Below are 19,095 nucleotides of genomic sequence, written 5' to 3'. Positions count from 1 at the left end.
AGCGCAGGCTGAGACACTCAATCTGCCAGAGAAAAAAAAAAAAAAAAAGTTTTTTTTATTTTTTTCAATAGGAATTCCACCTTTTTATCCGTTGGATCCTTAAGCATTTGAGCATTGTCTGCCGGACAAGTCAAACTTATTCATAGAGGACATAGCAGCGTTAATTGCTGGTATACCCTACTTTCCTCCACCATAGGATAAAGTGTGAAAACTTTTTAGGAGGGAAAAAAAAAAAATGCTTATCTGGGTGATCCTCTCAGATACAAAAAAAGCTTTTCCAGAAATGAATGGACAGGAAAAGGCATGCACAGCTTGATGATTTAGTGAACCCAAACACTAAGTTAAGGGTACATAAATGTGGAGCGATCATTCAGCAAGAAATTGCACCGTCAATCTCAAGATTGGAACAGCCGATTCTCCCGCGTTTGACACCTCAGAAGAGGAGTCATCAGCCTCACCACGCTCCCCTGAGGGAATTAGTCTTCTCCTGCCCCTAGTTCCTCAGTTTGAGGGTCCTGGGTAATGGAAGAGAACCTGTCGCATTTTGACCCACACTGGGATGCGATTAAAGTCGCTAAACTTTTTTTTTTTTTTTAAATATCATAAAATAAACAGGGGCTGCAGTGTTAAAAACAGTTTCAAACATTTCATGGCCCTGATGCTCACTCTGACCAGCCACCCCCTCTCAGGGGAGGATGCCATTTGTAGAGATGAGTAGGCTTTCCAGAGCTTGAGGGAGACCCTTTTAGCTCTGTTTTGGGGGTGTTTCAACCCCTCCTTCTGACCATAGCCCGATGCACAAAGCAGAGGTACTACCAGAAGACATCGCATCCACTGCTTGAGCAATAGTCCAACTACTGCCGCTGCTATTAATGCTCAGCCTGATGTAAATAGTAAATATGTAAAATAGGAAATGCCTGCATCACCAAAAACTCTTTCATGCTCTTCTTTGCTCTTATGTGTCTCCGACAATTTTGCAGCCAGCACAAATGGAGTTTTTCTTTTTTAAAAACACACTTTCGCGTTGGAGGACGCCAACGCTGCGCTAAGCCCTGCCCCCACCGTCGCATCACCCCCCCTTTCTTTTTAAAAAAAAAAGTTTTCCCGCGCAAGCACGGGCCTCCAATCCGACGGGATCGGCTGAGTAAGGGAGGGATGGCGTGGAGGAGACCTGGAAGCTGCCGTCGTGTAGGGGCGGTAAAGGAAACGGGATTGCTGATCGTTTTCAGTTCTCCCTTATACTCAGCCTCTTGAAGAGGGGAAGAGTTCAGCTCAGGTGGGGGTGTCCGGAGGAAGCAAAACCCACCAAACTTACCGGAGGTCTGCCTGCTAACCGGAGGAAAAAAAAAGTCTGCTGCTTCTGTGACACAGCGCGACTGAGCAAAGCATGAGAAGGTACGTGCTCCATACAGCCCCCAGTGGTGACACTTAGGCATGACAACATTTACTTTAGAAGGAGACATTTCATAAGAAAATTTAAAAATTCTTTAGAAAAACTCCACTTACCTTTCCAGCCGCAGGGTTTTCTATGGTAAAACCAACAGACCCAATCTTCACCCTTCATGGTGGGTTCCGTTAACAAACCTTCAGGAACTGGGGACCCTCGGGAAACCCACAATCCTGGACCTGTAAAAAGCACCCCACCAGTAAAACTTTATGGCCTTAATACCAAAAGTACTGGATGCTGGGGTCCAGCTCTCTAAAAAAGAGAAGCGTTACAGATAAAATCTCGTTTCTTTGCATACGAGGCCCGGGTACCATTCAATTCGGCCTAAAAGACACTATGAATGGATCTGGCTGCATAGCTAGCTCCAGCAAGGATTGCTCCAGAGGAGCTCAGCACAGCACATCTTCACTTGTGACCAACACCTTAGACACTGGCGAAAAAATAAGATAATACCAGTAGTGGGAGGGGTTATATAGGGAGGCAACTTCCTGTTTAGGGTGTGCCAGTGTCCAGCACCTGAAGGTGGACTATAAACCACATGGTAATTACTATGGCTCTGTCCTGTGATGTACGGTTAAAGGAATTAAATCTATGGTTAGAAAACACACATTTTAATTACAAATTTCTAACTATAAAAGATAAAACTAAAAAATTAAAGCCTAAGTTTATTAAAAAAATAAAAACAAACAGCACAATGGACAGCACATACATGCTGGCTGTTGTAGTCAAAATCTAAAGTCCTCTTGCACCCCCACAGTTGTGATCTACCAGTGCTGCTTAACCTCCCTGGCGGTTTTCCCGAGTGTGGCTCGGGGGTTAAAATTCAGTACCATTAGCGGTAACCCCGAGCCACACTCGGGATCGCATTGCAGGATCCTGGGGCGGCTTTACTTACCTTGTCCCCGGGATCCTGCGATGTCCCCCGCTGTGTCTGCGGGCTCCGTCCTCCTCCGAAGCCTCTCCGTGCCAGGCTCCGTTCCCTGCGAGCGGCGCGACGCACGGGGGCGGAGCCTGGCGGCAAATTCAAAAAAATGTCAAAATCATAACACATACAGTACTGTAATCTTACAGATTACAGTACTGTATGAAATGATTTCACATCCCTTTTGTCCCCAGTGCTTTGGCCCATGCCCTGCATGCAGTTTTACATGATATACACTGTTCTTTCTGCCTGGAAACTGGAGATTGTCCATAGCAACCAAAAAGTGTCCCTTTACGTCAAAAGTGGCTTTAGACCAGCTAGAAAACAGCGATAGTAAATTAGAACACTTGCAGAATTGAGTGATAGTGAATTGTGGGGAAATTTATTTTATTACTATTTTTTTAAATTTTTTTAAATTATTTATTTTTATTTATTATATTATAATTTATGTTTTTGTGTTTCAAACTTTATCATACCCGGGATATCTACTAGACTCTGGTTTGGACAGATTTAAGTGTGTTATTGTTAAGATTTACAGACCTACAATATAAAACGCCAAATTTCCATGCAAAATAATTGTACCGCTTTCAGCACCTAAAATCCGAAAGAATCATACCGCCAGGGAGGTTAATAATATAATATAGTTGAGATACATGTCACAGGCATTAGTCAAGAGTGGCAACTATGTCCAACCTTTGCAACCCCTCCTCCATTCATAGAAGCTGTATTATACAGTAGCTCCCATCAATATAACTCAATCTATGACTTGAGGAGGCAGACCTTTCATTTAACAGTCCTTCCTCCACTTTTTTGCAAAATCTCAGCAACAGCGTGACAAGGGATTTGGCTATAATGTGCAAATATGCTGTGCCTACTTGCACATTATGGCAAAAACCCTAACGCTGTCAGTGGAATTTAGTTCCACTTTAAGGGACACAGCAGTGTCCATCTTCTTCCCCCTACACTGCATGTATACTGACAATGCATCCAGAAGTGCCAGGTTTACAGACTTCAGCTTTCAGTCATCTAGAAAACCATAAAACTAATGAGATCAACAGTGGAATGGTTAATATTATCAAGCAAACCAAGCATTCTCACGTTAAGCCCCCGTTCACACCGGTACAACGTGTCGTGCGATTTCACAGCTCCAAATTGCATGACAAGTCGCACCCCATTGCCAGCAGTGGAACTATTCATATTGGCGCGACTCTGAAAAAGGTTCTTGCACTACTTTTTACCAATTTCATTGCACTTTGCATAGACTTCTGTTAAATGAAGTCGCAATCCACAATTAAATCTGTTGTTCAGATGTAATCCCAACATAACCTCTAAGTATGCTCAGCTGTATAAATTTACAGAAGACTAACGGTTTACATTCCTCATAAATTTGGGGTTCTGTTTGATAACAGTATGCACTCCCAGGAGCTGTGAGATAGTCTCCAGAAAGACCCACTTCATAAAGTACAAAATGTTCTGCTCTTGTACATCTCAATCTGTTTATTTATAGTGGATATAATAAGTCTACACACCCCTGTTAAAATGTCAGGTTTCTGTGATTAAAGAGACCAAGAAATAATTGTAGAACTTTTTCCACCTTTAATGTGACCTATAAACTGTACTCAGTTGAACAACAAACTGAAATCTTTTAGGTGGAGGAAGTAAAAATAAAATAATATGGTTGCATAAGTGTGCAAACCCTTAAACTAATACTTTGTTGAAGCACCTTTTGATTTTTATTACAGCACTCAGTCTTTTTGGCACATCTTGACTTGGCAAAATTTGCCCACACTTCTTTGCAAAAACACTCCAAATCTGTCAGACTGCACAGCCCTTTTCAGATCACCCCACAGATTTTCAATCAGATTCAGGTCTGGGCTCTGGCTGGGCCATTCCAAAACTTTAATCTTCTTCTGGTGAAGCCATTCCTTTGTTGATTTAGATGTATACTTTGGGTCTTTGTCATGCTGAAGGATGAAGTTCCTCTTCATGTTCAGCTTTCTAGCAGAAGCCTGGAGGTTTTGTGCCAATTTTGACTGGTATTTGGAATGGTTCATAACTCCCTCTACCTTGAGTGAGGCCCCTGTTCCAGTTGAAGAAAAAGAGTTCCAAAAGCATGATGCTGCCACCACCATGCTTCACTGTGGGTATGGTGCTCAGTGCCGTTTTTGTGCCAAACATATCTTTTGAACTTATGGCCAAAAAGTTCATCTTGGTTTCATCAGACCATAACACATTTCCCCACATGATTTTGGGAGACCTCAGATGTGTTTTTGCAAAATTTAGCCAAGCTTGGATGTTTTTCTTCATAAGAAAAGGGCTCCGTTCTGCCACTCTACCCCATAGCCCAGATTTATGAAAAATAGGGGAGATTGTTGTCACATGTAGCACACAGCCAGTACTTGCCAGATATTCCTGCAACTCCTTTAATGTTGCTGTAATCCTCTTGGCAGCCTCCCTGACCGGTTTTCTTCTCGTCTTTTCATAAATTTTGGAGGGACGTCGAGTTCTTGGTCACTGTTGTGCCATATTTTCTCCACTTGATGATGACTGTCTTCCCTGTGTTCCATGGTATATCTAATGCCTTGGAAATGGTTTTGCACCCTTCTCCTGACTGATACCTTTTAACAATGAGATCCCTCTGAGGCTTTGGAGGCTCTCTGCGGAGCATGGCTTTTGCTGTAGGATGCGACTCAGAAAATGTCAGGAATGACCAGAGGCACTTTAACCCCTTCACGCCGATGTAACGCAAATATGCAGCTTTTTCTAATTAAAGGGGTTGTAAAGGGGTGATGCCTGCAGCTGCAAGCATCAACCCGGTACCATTTTTTAGAGCTGACAGTCGGCTTTCTTGTGATAACAAGCGATGAGGCCAAGACATCCCCCCCTCTCCCACCACCTTCCGCTATTTGCCCAGGTTCTCCCATCTCACCGAGAGGCCCGAGCAACCAGCCGCCGTATCCGCCGGCTGGCTGGAGACCCAAACAATGCCGCAATCAGCTTTGATCAGGTCTCGGATCTAGTAACCTGTAAGCGATGTTATGACATCACTTCTGCATTACTGAACACTTGAAGGCGCCAAATTTAAAAAAATTACAGCATTCAAAACCGCCAAAATTTGCATTTTGAATGCTTTTAATTGTAAAGGAGGGATTTGGGGTCCCTCCATAAAATGTACCTAGCACGGACGATTACAGTCACAAGGGAGGTTTACATTCCTTGTGACAGCAATAAAAAAAAGTGATCAATTTTTTTTTTTTAAAGGGACAGTGAAAAAAATTAAATAAATAAAATTAAAAATCACTCCATCCCTCTGTGCTCGCGTGCAAATGTAAACAGTCTTCAAACCACACATGTGAGGTATCACTGCGAGAGCAATAATTCTAGCACAAGACCTCCTTTGTAACTCTTAACTGGTAACCTGTGGACATTTTTAAGTACTATAGTTTGTCGCCATTCCATGAGTGTGCGCAATTTTAAAGTATGACGTTAGGCATCTATTTCCTCGGCGTAACAATCTTTCACATTATACAAGAAAAACTGGGCTAACTTTACGTTTTTTTTTTTTTTTAATTCATGAAAGTCTTTTTTCAAAAAAAGAATTGCATTTGAAAGACTGCTGAGCAAATACAGTGGGACATAAACGATTGCAATGATCGCCATTTTATTCCCTAGGGCAGTGATGGCAAACCTATGCTACGCGTGCCACAGTTGGCACGCCAGAGGAATCCCCCAGCCAGGCAGTCACTTCCACGGAGGAGCCGGCTCCCTTCCTTGCATCAGTGCCAGTGACGTCATCGGGGGGATGGGCAGCCAGTCATCTCGTCCCATGTGTGATGTTTAGGGGGGTGTAAAGTTTTTCCTCCACTGTCCCGAGGGTCTGTGCTGCAGCTTATTGCCTCCCCTGGACCCCTACACCTCTGGTAACGCATTCGGGCATTCCTCTTTGCAGGCACCCTATTCCAGCTCCCCCTGCTCCAGGACAACTTTGGTTCAGTCTGTCTTTCTGGGGCATCCTGTGGTACAGTGGAGGGGCGGTGCTTGGAGCAGATCATCCATGGCCTTGGGAGAGGTGCAGTGGCTGCTAGCTGACCTCCCGGCGTCTGAGATATCGAGGAGCAGCTGGATAGCGGGGACTCCTACAATACTGTCCGGGGGGAGCTGGACAATGAGACCATGGAGAGGTAAGAAGGAGGATGGATCCTCCAATCTACATTATACTGTGTTAGGGGGGGGGATGTGAGTAGGGCAGGAAGTATGTGCCAGGTAGGCGAGTGCAATGGTCAGGTAGGTTAGTATATGTTGCACAGTGTATTCTGAGCACAACACATTCCTGAACCCTGCATTCTGAGCGAATCTGGCAGAATTGTAAGTTTTTGGTCCCTTAGGGCTCATTCAGAGGGATGATCAGTCCCATCCTCTGTACAGAGCCACTGGTAGATTTAATTCTGTGCTGGCACTTTGAAAGAAATAAGTTGGTTTTGTGTTGCGGTTCGGGCACTCTGGCTCAAAAAGGTCCGTCATCACATTTTATGTTTGGGGTTCCAAGTAATTTTCTAGCAAGAAATAGAGATTTTACCTTGTAAGCAACAAGCTTCAGAAAAAGGCTTAGGGGTTACATGATGGCGGGTGTGTACGGACTCTTGTTTAACAGGAGTTTGAATGTGATTGTTTAACTCTGAACTATGTCCCCAGTTATAAGTGGGTGTGCACACTTATGCAACCGCATTATTTTAGTTTTTCAGTTGAGTTGTACAGTTTATAGGTCACATTAAAAGGTGGAAAAAGTTCTGAAATTATGTTTGTTTTTTACATCACAGAAACCTGACATTTTAACAGGGGTGCATAGACTTTTTATATCCACTGTAGCTATTTGGTTACACAAATCAGAATTTAAAAAGAAGACTATTGTGTACAGTGAAGACAGTGAGTGAAGTAATTAACATTGGTTTATTGTAAACACCGTTTATCATGACAGGAAAAAAAAATCAGCTTTAAAAACTCACCTAAACTGCATTTTTTCAAACTAGTTTAAGCGAGTTTAGCAGCATTTGGCGTTTGGGCGTTGATATCATTGGCCAAAATTTTTCATTTGGGCACCTTCACACTGGGGCGTCGGCGGTAAAGCACCACTTTACTGTCGTTTTAGCAGCGCTTTTTGACCGCTAACAGGGCGCTTTTAACTCCTGTTAGCGGACGAAAAAGGGTTAAAAAAGTGCCCGCAAAGCGCTGCTGCAGGGACCACTTTTATCTTAAAGAGAAATGCACACCATTCCCAAAAATACCAGGGTTATGGCAGCTAGCTATTCAGCGTCAAAGTACCGACGTACGGGTACGGTGATTTGCGAGAAGTGGGTAAATAAAGAAATGCACACAACCACAATTTTTGATAAATTTAAAAAACAGGGATATATAAAAAGGGGTACTAAACAAGTTTATAAAAAAGTTAAATAAAAGTGGCATCATGCTATACTGATTGATCATAGAACTGACCTGCAGCTCCCCCCAACGCCTTGCCGAGTGTAGAATTCACAATGGTCACTTGGTCCATGACTCCAAGAAGCTCATCTGTGCCCCTGTCAAAAGAGATGACACTCAAATACATATGTTATCTTCAGGAAGCGGTGGTATAGCTTCACATGAAAAGAAATCTATGAGTATGAGTATATTAAATATTGCAGGGGATTTAGACTGTGTTTTATGCAACAATTACACATTTGTACAAGTAGCACATAATGAGGTGCAATGCATACTGTACATACAGTGTATTTTGTAATTAGCATTCAGACCATATTTATGGATACTTCTGAAAAGGAATGCCGTAGAAACATGAAAATCCAAATTAAGATTGCAACTAACTTTGCATTAAATTTACCTAGCCAAATACACACACACACACACACACACACACACACCTCAAGCCAGATACCTCCATCTAAATAGAAGTTGATTTTACTGGTATTATATGATTAAATCTAATATGTTTACTCTATTTGATAGTAAGTGTTCTTATCTAAAAAGGGCCACAAGTATTTAAACAATCTTTGAACCTTTAAAAGAAAAACCCCATAAAGCTGCAGCAGTTATCAATGCCCATTTACACCCAAATGCCAGGTTGAAAGGGCAAAATGCCAACGCTATCATTCTCTTTTCTATTATTCCATCACTATGATTATTATACAGGATTTATATAGTGCCAACAGTTTGTAACTGTAGTGTCTGCCTCATATTGTAAAGCACTGCACAATAACTTTCATGATGGTGACACTACTCTTGTGCAAATACAGGAGTAGTGTCAACAAATACTAGAATACCTATGGACTTAAATTTTGAGTGGGGCTTAACCCATGTCTGTGACTGTTACCACCGTTTGTTTTTTGGAACTTTTTTTGGACTTCCTTAAGACTGCTTTCACACTGAAAGTGCCGGCCGTTAGCGCTAAAGCGCCGCTCGTTATAGCGCTGTTTAAGTGGCCCTTTTGCGCCGCTTGTTGGCCGCTGATGGTGCGCTTTTACGCCCCCGTTTTGCCGCGCTTTCAAATCGTTTTAAAAACGCTGCCCATTCATTCCAATGGGCAGGGCATTTTGGGAACGCTAAATACAACCCTCCCCAAAAGATGCTGCTTGCAGGTCTTTTCGGCACGTCCCGCAAGTGCACCGCCCCAGTGTGAAAAGTAGGATTTTCACGTCATGCTGATCTGTAAAATACTTTTCTTTGAGTACATCATGGGACACAAAGTCTGGCTTATATTCATTACCTGCTGGGGCGTCCCAGAGCAATGGCCTTGAGGGGAGGGAGACACCCTGCCAAACAATAGCCATCAGAACTTATACGGCAGCCTGCAGTACATTATGGCCGAAAGCCGAATGCTCGGCTGTTTGAACATCCACTTGATAAAATTTTGTGAACGTATGTAGTGAAGACCAGGTAGCAGCCTTACAATTCTGAGCCACAGATACCTGATGGTGAAAAGCCCAGGAGGTTCCTACACCCCTAGTAGAATGAGCTCTCACCCTAAAGCAGGGAACTTTATGTTTCAGACCGTAGGCCTGAATTGACGGACCCAATTGGCAATGGAAGCTGCCTGCCCCTTCTTGGGTCCTTTTGGAAGATGATGAAGATGAAGACGTCTGATCCTCATATTTTCGCAGCTCTAGACAAATAAGGTTAGACTGCCCGGACAACATCCAAAGAATGCAGTCATTTCTCTTCCGCCGAACGAGGCTGAGAGAAAAAAGGCAAAATAATGTCCCGATTTAAATGAAAGGCTGACACCACTTTTAGCAAAAAGGATGGAACGGGTCATAACATGACTGTCATGGTGAAGGATCAAGTATGGTTCCCTGCATGAAAGGGCCACCAACTCCGACACCATTCTAGCCGAGGCGATAGCCATCAGTAAGGCTAGCTTGCGTGACAGCAAGTCTAATGGAATTTCCTTAATAGGTTCAAATGGTTGTTTCTGTAACAGACATCACCAAGTTCAAGTCCCAAGGACACATAGGTGACCTAATGGGGGGGGGGGGGGGGGAGCAAGCGAGTTGCCCCCTGCATAAAGGTTCGGATCAGTGAATGGGAGGCTAAAGGCCTTTGGAAGAATACTGATAGGGCTGAAACTTGACCTCTGATTGTACGCAAAGCCACTTTGATTTCCACAGCTGACTGTAGAAAAGAGACTTCTCCCAATCACATATTTCCAAGGATGCCATTTTCTGGCTTCACACCAAGCAATACAAGTCTTCCAGACCTTATGATAAATCTTCCTAGTGATAGCTTTTCTAGCATTCACTAGAGTAGACACCACTGGTCCAGAGATGCCACGGTCCTTTAACACTCTGGCTTCAATAGCCATGCCGTCAAATTTAGAGACTGTAAATTGGGGTGGAATATAGGACCTTGAGACAGTAGATCGGGGCAACGTGGATGTGTCCATGGCCTGTCAGTTTCACAATCTCCTGGAACCAGGGATTTCTGGGCAAGGCTGGTGCCCCCAGAATGACTGGAATCCACTCTCTCTGAATCCTGAACAAATGTGGAAGGAGAGGGATTGGAGGGAAAGCATAAACCAGGGAGTACTGGCTCCATGGAACTATCAGAGCATCTGCTCCAATTGCCAGAGGATCTCTTGTTCGAGACACAAACTGCTGTAGCTTGTTGTTGAACCTGGATTCCAGTAGGTCGATCTCCGGCCATCCCCAATGTTGGCAAATTTCCTGGAACACCCCTGGGTGTAGGGACCATTCCCCTGGGCAGATCTGCTGGCGGCTAAGATAATCTGCCTTCCAGTTCTCTTCTCCTGGAATGTGGACTGCCGATATCATTGGCACATGTCCCTCTGCCCAGGCTAGTATGTAGTTCACCTCCTTCAGAGCTGAACGACTCCTGGTACCGCCTTGGTGGTTTATATAGGCCACTTCCGTGGCATTGTCAGTCTGAACCCTGATGGTGCAATCCTGAAGCTTCACCATCCAGGACCGTAGGGCCAGACGTACTGCCCCCGTAACTCCAGGACTTTAATGGACAGGGTCTGCTCTGTCCCTGACCATTTCCCCTGAGCTGTGAACCCGTCTAGGGTCGCTCCCCAGCCTGAGAGAAACTGGCATCTGTAGTCAGTACTCTCCAAGTTACCGGGAGAAAGGATTTTCCCTTTCGCAGGTTCTGATCCTGCAACCACCCGTTTAGGCTTAAGCATGCTTGAGGAGATAAGCACATTGGATAACCCAGGGCTTTTCTTACTCTGTTCCAAGCCAACAGGATGTCTTGTTGTAAAGGCCTGGAATGGAACTGGGCATAGGGCACTGCCTCAAAGGAGGATACCATCCTCCCTAGAAGACTCATACAGAGCCGAATGGAGGGTTGTCTGGTGCCCCTTATCTGACACACCTGATCCTTCAGGGCACAGATCCTTTACAGGTGGCAAGAATACTCTTGCTTGGACTATGTTTAGAATCGGACCTAAATATTTTAGAGTTTGAGCTGGTCTCAAGGCTGACTTTTCAGCATTTATGATCCAGTCTAAGCTTTTCAAATACTTCACTGTGTATATTATGCTCTGTTCTAGAGCCTGTACTGAGTGATCTCTGAGCAGGAGGTCATCCAGATACACGAGCACCAGAATCCCTTGGGCCCTTAAAAGACCCAGTACTGGTGCTAGGACCTGTGTGAACACCTGGGGAGCTGTAGCAAGCCCGAAGGGTGGAGCCACAAACTGAAAATGGCGTTCCTCTACTGCAAAACGTAGGAACCTCTGATGAGGCTGAAAGATAGGTACATGCACGTATGCGTCCTTATATCGATGGAGGCTAAAAAGTCTCCCCTCAGGAGTAAGGTTACTACTGAGCGGACAGACTCCATCCAAAAGGATTGTATCAATAGATACTTGTTCGGGGACTTTAGGTCCAAAATGGGCCTTGTGTCCCCGTTTGGTTTCTGAACCATAAACAGGTTTGAGTAAAACCCTGTGCCCCTTTCGGATACCAGAACCTCTACAATCACTCCTTGATGCACTAGATCAAGGGTCTTCAAACTACGGCCCTCCAGTTGTTCAAGAACTACAATTCCAATCAAGCCTAGCCATGTCTGTGAATGTCAGAGTTTTACAATGCCTCATGGGATTTGTAGTTCTGCAACAGCTGTGTACATAATATAACTGGGTACTAGCATTTTTATAGGTAAAGTTGATCCAGGGAAAATCCGATTGCCTCTTGGGGGATCAGGAAGGAATTTTTTCCCCTGCTGTAGCAAATTGGAGTATGCTCTGCTGGGTTTTTTTGCCTTCCTCTGGATCAACTGTGGGTATAGAATTGGGTCTATTGGATTGTACAATATTTTTTTTGTTTTGTTTTTTTTTTTTTTTTATGGTTGAACTGGATGGACTTGTGTCTTTTTTCAACCTGACTAACTATGTAACAGCTGGAGGGCCGTAGTTTGAGGATCCCTGCACTAGATTATGTAGTGCCTGAAGCAATAAGTGTCTTTTTGGAGGATCTGCGGGAACACTGGATCTTAGAAACCTCTGAGGGGGCAACCCCCGTAATTCTAGCTTGTAACCACGAGATATAATTGAGGTGACCCACTCGTCCTGAATTGTTGTTTTCCAAATGTCCGCAAAGTGCAGCAGCCTTCCCCCCACCCGATGGAGTGGGGGCGTCCCCTCAAAAGGAGGGCTTGGTGCTGGGTTTAGAAGAATTTTGGATCCAGGGCTTTTTCTGGCCCTGGCCTTGTGGCTTGCCCCTGGCCCTAGTGCCCTATTGGCAGCGTAACTGCCCTGAAACTGAGACATATGAGAAAGCAGTCCCTGGGTTTTTAAATGAGGGACGTTTGGTGCTTTTTTTCACAGGAAATCTTTTGGATATATTTGTCCAAGTGATCAACGAATAAATAAAATGTTCCCCATGAAACGGGAAACCTGCCAATAACTTTTTACAAGGAAGCTCGGCTTACCAGTTCTTAAGCCACAAAAGTCTGCGCATATGTACAGACAAAAGAGCCAGACGAGAAACCTGCTGTATTGAATCCTTTAAAAAGCATCAACAGCAAAAACACAGTGCTCAAGGAATATCTGTCTTTCTTTCAGGCAGATCATCCTCCTGGTTAGGCCTATCTGGCCGTTTGACTTGATCCTTTATGGACTGGCAAATACCGATTGCTGCAACAGCTGGCTAAATAGCTGAACTGGCCAAAGAAAAGGAAGCCTTTAATAATAACTCCAATTTCTTGTTACCAGGGTCTTTCAAGCCCTGTGCGTTATCTACCGGACAAGTTAAGATCTTGTTTAAAGAAGAGACTGCTGCATCTACGGCTGGCATGCTCCATTTTTTAACAAACGTTTCATCCATGGGACATAAAAGGGGAAACCTTTTAGGAGGCAAAAAAGTCCTGTCAGGATGTTCCCAATCAGCATACATCGCCTGTTCCAACAGGGAGTTTAGCAGGAAAGTCTGTGCGACCTGAAAAGGTCTCAGAGATCCCAAAGAGGGGGGCTCAGTCACCTCTGCAAGAGGCAACTTAAAGGCAGAACGAACCATTTCGGTCAGAGTCAGGATCAAAAACCTCTGCAACTGAGAGACATTGAGTGGAAATCTTCTTGCCCAGATTGCTCGGAAGCAGACACATCTGCCAGTCACTCCACCGAATCCTGAGCTTTAAGCTCTTCCCCATCCTCAACCCATTCCTGCTCCAGACGAGGAGACTGCGGGGAGGGGGATCTGTCACGCTTCCTTCCACCCTGCAGGATGGAGGCAATCATGCCGGCATGAGGACAGTTCATCCTTAGCGATAGAGGGTGAAGCAGCAGCGCTGACTGTAGGCACAATACCAGATAGGTGCAGCGGCTCAGATTGCCCGGGAGCCTCTGGTCTTTCAGGGGATATGACTAAGTTCATCATCAGGAACTACTGATGACGTAAGTGTGCCCTTCCCTGTGGTGTTAGACGCACTCCTCTTTTTGGAAGACATTCAATGCCGCAAACAAAGAGTACTTGGGTATAATTAAAACACCTCAGAAGGGAGACCCTTTAATAGGGCTCACCAAGCCCCTATGCAACAATCCTGCTAAGCACCTTTAGCCTGCCAAGCAGCACCTGTTGACTCACGTGACCCGGGTAAGGAGAAACTAACCACTGCAAGTGTCTGTTCAGAGCCTGCTCTGTCTCCCTCAGCTGCCCTCTGGAACCACATGTTTGGCATACACAGCTTAAATAAGCTGGTGTGCGTCGGAATGCTCTATGCGTGCATATGTGTGCAGTCCCGGCGAGTGGGCGTGACTGTATTAGTGTACGACTATCTTCGTGCGCCCAGATAAAGGCTACGGCACATGTGCGGCGCGTGTGCCATGGCAGCCAAACTGCTGAGCCCAGCGGTGCTCTTGCGAACGCACATGCGCAAAGGCAAAATGGCGCACCGTAGTGCGCCATCGTACAGGTAAAAAACAGCCAGACACAAGCAAAAAGGGTACACTTTGCAAATACCCACAGCTAGCCCAGAACTCCCCTGTATGGTCACCAAACACAGGTATCCAGCCTTTAGCTAGCTTGACTGATTGTTACAATCACTGGTACACCCCACAATAATAGAATAAAGGGGTTTCACTTACCCGTCCAGGCGCAGGGCCACTTAGGATCTAAGGGCCCAACCTTCACCCTTCACAGCAGGTTCTTGTCACTTGGACCTTCAAGGACTGGGTACCCTTTCATGTTTAGGATCCAATACCTGTGACCTGTACAGCACCCTGCAGGAAATGCCTTAGCACTGTAGTGTCCAGGATTTGTACTCTGCAGGGTCCAGCGCCCGGAGGCCACACTACAGGCCAAACCTCGCAGGATCTTGAGTAGTCTTTGCGAGGCTCGGGTAACATTTATCTAAGCATAAAAGCCTGTGTCAAATGGATCAGCTCGGTCAATCCCTTCATTCATTTTTGGAACAGTTTGTGGGACTAGAGACCTGGAGCTCAGAGAGCTCAAACAAACCATGCCAGCCACCTTGCAGATACTGGTAAAAAACTAACGTTCTTCCTGTAAGGTAGGAGTTATATAGGGAAACACTTCCTGTCTGAAGACCTTTGGTCTACCAGCATCCATTCACCCGATGATGAAGTATAACCCAGAAGGTAATGAATATTAGCCTGACTCTTGTCCCAAGATGTATGAAAAAGAAAGACCTACAGAAATGAATTGAATTGGAGGCGGTTTTCAGGTGCTTAGCAGAGGCCATTTCCAGCGCTAAAGCACCTGAAAAGTAATTTTCCTTCAATACTAGAATACCTATGGGCTTAAATTTTGAGTGGAACTTAACCCATTTCTATGACTAAGTGTTACCATTGCTGGTTTGGTGGACTTTTTTGGACATCCTTAAGAGAATATTTCGCTAATCAATGACAGTTATTAGTTTGTCCTTGTTCAGTCATTGTTGTACCATCTGTGGTCATACAAAGTCTTTATGGTGTGCATTTGTCTTTTTTCCCCTATTGGAACTAAAGTTATTTCCTTCGTAGGAATGGAAGCCATGTTGTACTGAACTTTTCTTGTTTTTATTGTTGTCTGTATTCTGTTTTAATCATATGACTTCACATTGTTGTTTGTTTAAACGGAAAAAAAAGTATTTCTAGAACGATTCCTGCAATCACTCCATTGAATACACCTGGACCATTATGTGATCCACCTTATATAAAATAGAGTGTATTGTGCTTGCAATTTTGTGATTTTGACAAAACACGGAAATTATGTGAAACACGTCAGCCTTGTTCCTGCTCACCCCCGCTTGTACCCATCCTGTACTTTGTTTTCTCATTAAACAATTTGATTATACATCCTTGTGTGGGAGTGCATCCGGAATTTTTATTTCACAGTTACAATACAATAGAAATCAGAGGGCAATATGGACTGCCTCACTGGCCTATAGGGGTCCTTTGTGAAGGAAGAGGGGAGAACATGTTTTTCCACTACAATGTGTTGGAGCTTTGCCCAAGCAAAAGGCTTAAAGTGATAAGATGGGCTTAATTTTATCTAACAAACACGTTCTACTTCTGTGCAATGGTTTTGCTCAGAGGAGCCCTGATCCTCCTTTTCTCGGGGTCCTTCACCGGCGCTCCTGCCCCTTATCTCCACTGAGTGCCCCCACAGCAAGCCGCCTGCTAACGGGGCACTTGTGCATGCTTGCTCCCAAGGGCTCGAGTGAGTATTTGGGGTGGGAGCAAACAGTAAGGTGAAGGTCTTTTACCGTAATGCAGATAAAGGTTATACAAAAAAGGTAAAAACAACCTTTTTACTTTAGAACCACTTTAATTTATTTCTTGATTTTAAATTTAAAAGCTTAACTCCAGGTAGATGTAAGAAACAAACACAGCTGAACAGTTAAAGTGAATAGGTCTCAAAATTTCTTACCGTCCATTTGGTCCCATAAAGCCGGTGGCATGGCATTCATCTATAAACACCAGGGCATTATAGCGCTTTGCCAGGTCACAAATTCCACGCAGAGGAGCAATATCTCCATCCATAGAGAAGACACCATCCGTAGCTATAAGGCGCAGGCGGTGTTTCTGAACAGAGAAAATTTTCAATTTCAAATCATTAATTGATTGTAAACAAAAAACATTACAATGCTCCAACCACAACAACAGATAACTAGTCATTTGATAAGACTGATCTATTAAAATCAGCATAACCTACTAAATGGCACGACACACAGGAATAACCTTACCTCAGATCTAGTGAATTACCCCTCCCACTGTGCACCATACATGCCATTATCAAGCGGCTGTCATTTCTTTCTGTTTGTTGTATTTGACATGTGTTTACGAGTAGTGTTTTTTTGCAATTCTAGGCTTGTAAAGGGTATATACCATTTTATGGAAAACAATACGCTAGTTATGGTTTTATAGTTTCAAATAAATTAAGAGTAAGCTTATGTCCTACTGTTGGTCTATTGTTAGATAAAAGTAGTCGATCATATTGAGGTGCCTAGACGCACTCTTTAGTTTTCACATATATCTGTAAATAAACGCAATTCTTTTTAATCAAAGCTTGATTCAATATGTTCTGTTGTCTAGAAACATGGCGATTGGGAGCATAGAGGAATATTGCATTGCGTCATCAGTTTTGATCCCAAGATCAACAATAAGACAGAAATAAATAATATATTTTTAAACCTACAATAGCACAAAAATAATGGGATTTCAGTAGTTAAATTAGATTTTTAAAAATCAATATTAAAAAAAAAAAAAAAAAAGAAGAAGGATGGACTCTAGGGCAAACAGCTAAATATACAAAAATAAAATCCTTAGGCCCTTTTCACATGGACTTTCCAACCAGATCCACTTGTCGGTTTTTCAAGCTGACCTGATCGGAAGCTCCATGCAGGTCTATTTGGGCAGGGGGCTGTAAATAGACTTCTATCCTATTGGAATGCAATTTAGTATTTAGGATACTGTGTAACTGCTTAAAAAAGAAACTTAAGGTGGAACTATGAAAATATAAGCTGTCACTACAATTTCCCACTCTGAGTGATGCTTTGCAGAGGAATTATAGGAGAGTTGCCAACTACATGTGAATTTGCTGCCTACACTGGCATCACTGCAAGTCACCTGCAGATATAGAAAAAAATGTAACAAAAACATAAGTGCACCGCATAGAACAGACCATTCTGTTTATTGAAAAACAGATAAAAATTACCAAGTAATGCACTTAGTACTCCGGAGCACACAGGCTTTAATTTAAAATCAAAACCATTGTAACTGACCAAAATTCTTTCCTGTTGCCAGAAAAGAAAAGCCCCCAGTGTTGACACCCACAGTTAGCATCCCAAACAAAGAGTATTTGAGAACCATGTCACATTAGCATTCTGATGAAGGTGCATGGCCCTGGAACGCGTCAGTGGCTATGCAAACCTGTACAGGGGTATGACAATGGGATCTACCTTTTTAGCTGGGAGCCTTGGGGGGGGGGGGAATGACCTTGCTTTGTGTACTGGTGCATAGTCATGTTGAAACAGAAAGGGCCATCATCCCCAAACTGTTCCCACAAAGTTAGGAGCATGTAATTGTCCAAAATGTCTTGGTGTGCTGATGCCTTGAGTTCCCTTCATTGGGTCTAAGGGGCCAAGCCTGACCCCTGTAAAACAACCCCACATTGCAATCCCCTCTCCACCAACTGATTTGGACGGGTGCATAAAGCAAGGTTCATAAAGACATTTATTAGTGAGTTTGGGGTGGAGGAACTTGACTGGCCTGCACAGAGTCCTGACCTCAACCCGAAAGAAAACCTTTGGGATGAATTGGAGTGCAGACTGCAAGCCAGGCCTTCTCGTCCAAAATCAGTGCCCGACCTTACAAATGCGCTTCTGGAAGAATGGTCAAACATTCCCATAGATTCACCAAAACCTTATATTATAAAGCCAAACCTAAACATTTTCAATTTGTAATTGAAGGTAAATCTAAAGGAAATTGAATACAAAATTGTATAATGTATCGCCAGCTTTACATTGTTCATTCTCATGCGTCTATGGAGTCTTTAAAGGTTGGGACTCTACACACTGGGATGGTTAAGGTTTTGCTTTGATAACAAAATAAGAGTCTACTTCAGAAATAGAGGGTTGTACTGTTTGGGGAAAGGATAAATAGTATCAAGACGCGTGGTAGGAAGAGAGTAATGGAGTAAGAAAAAACACGAAAAGCTGGAAAAGTGTGGAAATCTCCCTCAATGAAGTTTCAGTTGGACCTCTGTATGTGGCCAGGCTGTGACAAGAACAGTTGGATGAGTCTCTCTTCGATGAACTACAGGATTTCAGAACACCTTCTCAGCACTGGAAGAAGAACAAGCAAGCTTCTACAGTGAATCAGAGCCAACTCTGTTGCACCCTCTTCTGATGTGCAGAGTATGTACCGTATTTCCTCGGTCTCTTTGGGGTGCATGGCAATTGTGCAACATTTTGTGTGGTAAAAATTCTACCATTCTCAGCAGGGAGACAGCCAACCTATCTAGGACTTTGGAAACAGTTGTGGAGTTGACAAATAGGCTGTTCACTTTGCAAAGGGAATTTGTCCTAAAGGTTAGTGAATGAGGTGAATTTCTCATTTAATTGACTTATGAGACAAGCTGAAAAACAATTGTCAATTAGCTGCTGTTAAGTATTTTGATTTAGTGCCTCCAGAACTACTGTATTGATTTAAAACCTGCTTCAGCCCTGCATATAGGAGATAAACTGGCCAAGCAGCTTTCAAAAAGAACACCTAGAA

General features: G+C 43.7%; 1 protein-coding gene across 1 annotated transcript in view; it reads right to left on the bottom strand.

Annotated features, from left to right (window-relative positions):
- Positions 1-19,095, bottom strand: part of GCAT (glycine C-acetyltransferase) — a 93,115-nt gene that overhangs the window by 38,654 nt on the left and 35,366 nt on the right. Inside the window, exons 5-6 of the mRNA XM_073592569.1 lie at positions 16,247-16,401; positions 7,860-7,942 (exon numbers count right to left, since the gene is read on the bottom strand). Of these exons, the coding sequence (XP_073448670.1) occupies positions 7,860-7,942; positions 16,247-16,401 (238 nt within the window). The remainder of the gene's footprint in view (positions 1-7,859; positions 7,943-16,246; positions 16,402-19,095) is intronic.

Source organism: Aquarana catesbeiana, linkage group LG07, assembly GCF_042186555.1.
Source record: "Aquarana catesbeiana isolate 2022-GZ linkage group LG07, ASM4218655v1, whole genome shotgun sequence".
In the NCBI taxonomy this organism is placed as follows: Eukaryota; Metazoa; Chordata; class Amphibia; order Anura; family Ranidae; genus Aquarana; species Aquarana catesbeiana.
This window is presented reverse-complemented; position numbering and strand designations above follow the sequence as displayed.